The 6,000-nt window shown below is 44.7% G+C and overlaps 1 protein-coding gene across 2 annotated transcripts in view; it reads right to left on the bottom strand.

The window, feature by feature from the left end:
* Positions 1-307: 307 nt before the first annotated feature.
* ATM (ATM serine/threonine kinase) overlaps positions 308-6,000 on the bottom strand; it is a 112,841-nt gene continuing 107,148 nt past the window's right edge. The window contains exons 60-62 of one of the 2 annotated variants that reach the window (XM_021711019.1): positions 5,703-5,766; positions 893-1,029; positions 308-788 (exon numbers count right to left, since the gene is read on the bottom strand). In XM_021711019.1, the coding sequence (XP_021566694.1) occupies positions 605-788; positions 893-1,029; positions 5,703-5,766 (385 nt within the window). In that variant the 3' untranslated portion in view covers positions 308-604. The remainder of the gene's footprint in view (positions 789-892; positions 1,030-5,702; positions 5,767-6,000) is intronic. The other variant, XM_008055297.2, reaches the window with a different exon arrangement.

Here is a 6,000-nt window from a genome sequence, read left to right as displayed (position 1 = left end):
ATCTTCATTATTTACTAACACTGTGGGTGATCTGGCCACTGAAAATCCTACTGTTTTCGATATGCTTATTTTCAGTGTAACTTCACCACGATCTACAGATGATTACAATCTTAAAGTTCTTTTTCCTTTTTTGTTTTTGAGTCGGAGTCTCACGTCACCTAGGCTGGAGTGCAGTGGCCTGCTCAAGGCTACCACAGCCTTGACCTGCTGGGCTCAGGTGATCCTTCTGCCTCAGCCTTCCAAACAGCTGGAACCACCGACATGTGTGTCACCACGCCCAGCTAATTTTTTGATTTATTATAGAGACAAGGTCTTGCCATGTTGCTCAGGCTGTTCTCAAATCCCTGGACTCAGGCAATCCTCTTGTCTCTGCCATAGCACCCGGCCAACCATTATTTCTTAAGGGTGAGAGCAGAAATGTTCCTCGAGCCCATGAAAGCAATTTGAGTGATGATTAAGTCAAATATTAAATTCAACATTTAAAAAATGCAGCTGTTCTCGCAGTTAAATATGAATCTCTATTCAAAGTACATGGGTGGATTAAAAATGAAGATGAAATAGAGTTTCTAGAGGCTGAATTCGAGGGGCGTCCACATGCTGAAGATCACACCCAGGCCTTCCACCCCGGGAAGAGCCGGCTGAGGTTTTTGGGGTCCATGGCCTGCTGGATGAGCAGGTTTACCTGCCCGCCCACACTGAGCACGGTGCCTTCCTCCACTCCTTTCAGCTTCTCCTGCAGTCTCATCAAGACTCGTTCGGCCACTTTGTTGAGACTCTGGTCGGTGTCACTAACGTCAGAAACACAAAGGTTCCAATGAGGTGAACAGTTTAAAGGGCCTTGGTAAAAAGACAATCCAAACTGACCACAGGTCTTTTCTAAAATGCTGCTCACCTGAGATTTCGTTTGCATTGTTGGTTGTCTGCATTCAGAGTGGGCTGGAGCTCAGGTTCATCTTCCAGCCTTTGCTGTAAATACAAAGCTTTGAGAGGATTCATGGTCCAGTCAAAGAGCGGATCATACAGTAGGACCTAAACAGAGAGAACATGTAGATTAGAAGCCTCATGTACATTTTAATTATGTATTTAGCAACAGAAGAACCAGCAGTATAAAAATAACAGGCCAGTCGGATGGTAGTTGTCGGGGGAGGGAAGCAAACTTCTCGCATGTGTCCTATTTTCTTGTGGAGGAAGTGATCCTAGCATGAATGCTCCAAGCTGCTCATCCATCCTGAATTCATTCTCCCTCAATGGCTGCAGTGACATCCCTTGACCCTTGGCTCCTGACTGAATGAAATGAATATTAAAAGGAGATAAGCAGCTGGGCTCGGTGGCTCAGCCTGTAATCCCGTGCCTTTGGGAGGCTGAGGTGAGTGGACTGCCTGAGCCCGCGGGTTTGAGACCCGCCGGCAACTTGGCAAGACCTCATCTCTACAATAAATCAAAAAATCAGCCGGGCGTGGTGGCGCATAACTGTAATTCTGGCTGCTCGGAAGGCTGAGGTGGAAGGATCGCCGGAGTCCGGCAGTTCAAGGCTGCGGTGGCCAGGAGCAGCCACGGCACTCCAGTCTGGGCGACAGAGTGAGACTCCAACTCAAAAAAAAAAAAGGAGATAAACAGGAGTCACTTTCCTTCTCTCTCTACTCTTGACCCTGGAGAAGAGGGCCTCTGCTTTGTAGATGCCAATTCTTCCTCGGGCGGGTTGTCCCAACGTGCAGATCTGGTTGTAGGAGTTGACAGTGTGGCAAGTCTGCTTGGACCTCGCGCCTAAGCCATGCTGCCCAACAGTTTTATCAGTAACGAATCCGTCATCTTGAGCTCCACCCTACTCCCATGGCTTTTTCTCTTTCAATTAATTCCAAATGTGGTAGAGAAAAAAAGGGTGAAATTTACTGAAACATCAAAACCCAAGGTCTAGTGCTATGTGTGAGATCCTGAGATACATATAAGGAACAGAATCTGATATCAAAATAACTGACATGGCTAAAGCAGGTGGTTTTAGGACTTACATTTTAGAAGGTGAGGTCATGGGGGAATTTCTGATGCTGGCAGTTCAGAACAGCTAACTGCTTGGTGTTAATAAGCACAGCACTTAAAAATAATAGACTTTAGCAAATGCTTACCACACATGTCTTAGTAGTAAGTGGAGACTCGACTACAGAGAAGCATGATTCTATGGGACATCCCAGTGTTACAAGGTTGGAGCACTTTTTTTGCCACTACGGTTATGCAGTAAAGTATTTCTCGGCACATCAGGTTAGGACTACAAACACCTTTAGTAGGTTTGAGTTCAGGATGGATCAGCTGCACTCGATCAGCAGTACCAAAACCTGTTCATTTTTTAATGCTGTTTTTTTTTGTTTTGGTTTTTTTTGAGTTGGAGTCTCACTCTGTCACCAGACTGGAGTGCAGTGGCCGCTCCTGGCCACCACAGCCTCGACCTGCTTGGCTCCGGCGATCCTTCTGCCTCAGCCTTCCAAGTAGCTAGAACTACAGGCACCTGCTACCGTGCCCGGCTGATTTTTGATTTATTGTAGAGACGAGGTCTCACCAAGTTGCCCAGGTGGGCCGCGAACCCACGGGCAAAGGCAATACGCTCACCTCAGCCTCCCAAAGCGCAGGATTACAGGCTGAGCCACCGAGCTCGGCCTTTAATGCTGTTTTAAGTGTTCTCCAAGGCCATTAAAAACTGGAGAAACTGACCTTGATTACATGTGACTTGTTCTAAGTTCAAGGGTTCCCGTGTGTCTTCAAGTTAGCACTGACATGGCTTTAGAGGCTTTAGATTTCAGAGATCCAAACCAGTTTCACTCACAAAAGGGAAATATATTTTATTAAAGAACTAATGAAAAGGAACAGAAGCCTCTTAGAAAGAGACTAGATGGTTTTCTTGGGTTGAAGTAGAGAAATAACACAAACTGCTTCAAAACCAAGGGCTTGTCTGTCAGGAATCAAGTGGCAAACACTGGAATTAAGAAGGAACTGGACTAATTAGAAAAATACACTTCAGTCTTACTATCAAAACAGAAGTGGTGGAACAACAAAGGAACACAGACTGATGAAGCCTGAGTAGGGTTTCTCCGTCTCAGCGCTCTTGCCATCTGGGCTGAAGACTTCTCTGTTTCGGTTTTTGTTTAACACTTCTATGTTATGAGACTATCTTGTGCACTGCAGGGCGTTCAGCAGCATCCCTGGCCTCTACCCAGTAGATGCCAAATAGCACCCTCAGCCCCTATGCTTAGCTGTTGTCAACTGTCCTCTCGGAGACAAAACTGCCCTCGGCGAAGTATTTCTGAGCCTGAGCGAGAGACTTCTCTCCTTAGCAGAACAGATCAAAAGACAGAACGGGCCATTCAGAAGAAGTGAAACCCGGAAGAACAGAAAAGACCAATATACTGAGAGGAAAAGGGAAACGCATCCACGTAAAAGGGCTCCGAAGGAAAGATTCAGCAAGTGGGGAGGGGTTTAAACTATCACTAGATCAGAAATGTTGACTGTGGCCCAATGAAATCTAACAGAAGAAAATTAAAAAAGAAAGAAAAGAAACAAATCCAAGAGAGGAGAGAAATGACATCACAAAGGATGGGACCCGGATGCTACTGAGAAGCTGACAGAAAGTCACAGTAAGATCACCTAGGAAATTACTCAGATTAGTGTAAAATAACAAAGCATTGGAGGGTGTGGTTAGAAGTGACACGGTTACTGTAGGTGAAGACACAAATCACTTTTCAGATTCAAAACACTCAAGTAAACCCAAAGGCCGTACAAAGTGTAAAAACTGCAAGGCGATCTGGCCATTGTCACTTCTCTAATTTGACCTCCTACCACTCTTTAAAGGATGAGGTTCCTGAGCAATTTGGCATTCTACTAGTAAGCCTTTGAGGCGCTAAAGGAACTGCCCCCTTTTGGTCTGCGTTAACTTAGGATACGGCTGCTGAAGAAACTCCAAAATCCACCTAGGCATAAAAGCCCTTCTAACAGAGACTCAGCAGAGAAAATACTGAGGAATATGTGAAATCGCTCTGAACCTTAAATTAATTTGAAAAGTTAGGACTTTACAGTCTTAAATGCAAACAGGCAAGATAATATGACTTTGGGGTTTAATTTCTACATGATTGAGGCATCCATGTTATCAGTTATTCTTACTGCAGAGTCAATGCCACACTAATGAGTGACAATGCGTGAAAAAGGAAACGGATGCACTGGGACCAGCACAGCTTTGGATTTAATTTCATCAACATACTGTTGGGACCTAGTTCAGCACTCCCCTCTTTGCAGTAGAATCTGTATCAGCATAGGCAGTCCAAAGGAGCATTGTAAAGACACCTGTTCATACAGTGGACACAAGACAACCCTGACTTTTAGTTCCATCTTCCAAGGAATAAAGCTTTATTCTTGTTGACCATAGGCTTAGCTTAATGCCAATGAATTAAGATAGTGGTTTCTCCTTCCTGGCTGCACAGGAGAACTTTTGAAAAACACAAATATTTCTATTTCATCCTTACAAAATCTAGCTTGAATTTGCCCGGCATCAAAGCAGTACAGGTCAAACTAATGTACAGCCAGGTCCAATATTACCAGGTAAAAGGACAGAAAGATAAAGCACGGAAGGGAGGCCTGTCTACACTGCACTCCATTGCTGTGCTTCCCTGGGGAGGACACACTCCTGACTTCTTGTGCCACCTGCCCTGACCAGGCTGGTGAAGGACTGCCACAGGCACACACTCCCACTCGGGCAGAGCTGATGGCACAAGCCCTGGAAATCCGTGGGACTTCCCTCCTTCTCTGCCGGCACGAAGCAGTGATCCTGATGAAGAGAGCAAGCTCTGCAGGCCCCAAGCCTCTCGGATGGGCTGCACGGTCAAGACAGCAGAGAGACCCTGAGGAAGCACCAGCAGCAAACCAGCATGGCCCTCACCCCCGAGCCATGTTCCTCCACTAACAAAACACAATGGAATACTACGCAGTCATAAAGAAGAACAAAATCATGAATTTTGCAGCAACCTGGATGGAATTAGAGTTTATAATACTGAGTGATCTCTCACAGAAACAAAGAGCTGAGTGTCACATGTTCTCACTCCTAAGCGGACCTTGGATACCTATCGTAGTACTATAAAGAAAGGATTGAAAGTTGTGGGAAACTGCAGGGAGGGGGTTGGGGGCTGGGACTGTCAGCAGTCAACACTGCCTGGGGTAGGGGCACACCTCCTTGGCAAGGGTACCCGTACGGTGGGTATTGGTATACCTAGCCCTGAACTGTACCCCACAATTTTAAATAAAAATTGAAAGAGGAAGAAAAAAAACCCCAATGCTGATGCTCTTATCACCATCTGTCTGACTAATCAGTTCTGAATGTGAGCAGGAAAAAAGGAGATATAAATTACTGACTTCTCTTAAACTTTAATGGAAACCACTCTGAAAAAGTAACACCATGTGAGATGTCTAAGATGTCAGAGTGCTGACTTATGTATTAAAGACTAGAGATTATTCACAATGCTATAACATTCCAAGAAACCTGCGGAATGGAGGAATTTCTAAGCCAATTTATTTTGTGAGTGTGAAAGGGCTTTGTGTGCAGCACCCCCCCGCCACTCAGCCTCATCCCACCATATCACACAGAAGCCGTGCTCTTCACATCAGTGACTTCCTGACCAATACACAGTCTACCTGGGAGAGAATAAAGGTTTCCTGATAATATACTTTACCTCTACAATCGTTAACAGAGTCTCCTGAGAGTTTCTCATAACTTCCATGGTTTTCTCACAGCATCTACAGAATAAAACACATCACAAATACGAATTTTGTTTTTAATGTATCTTCGACATACTCAAGTGTAGTATGTTGAACCTATTCTTGTTACTCATTTCCAAAATTACATCGCAAAGAGCAGAATAATTGGCAGAGTGGGCTTTCGATAGATGTTTGGAATGAATACGGATTTACATGTGAATATTTCATAAGCTTAGCATTTACAATATTACTACTATAAAAGATTTATTTCAG

This window comes from Carlito syrichta, unplaced genomic scaffold (genome assembly GCF_000164805.1).
Source record: "Carlito syrichta isolate Samal-C Ts95f unplaced genomic scaffold, Tarsius_syrichta-2.0.1 Scaffold301816, whole genome shotgun sequence".
In the NCBI taxonomy this organism is placed as follows: Eukaryota; Metazoa; Chordata; class Mammalia; order Primates; family Tarsiidae; genus Carlito; species Carlito syrichta.
The sequence above is the reverse complement of the archived record's forward strand: the minus strand, read 5'-3'. Positions and strand labels throughout refer to the sequence as shown.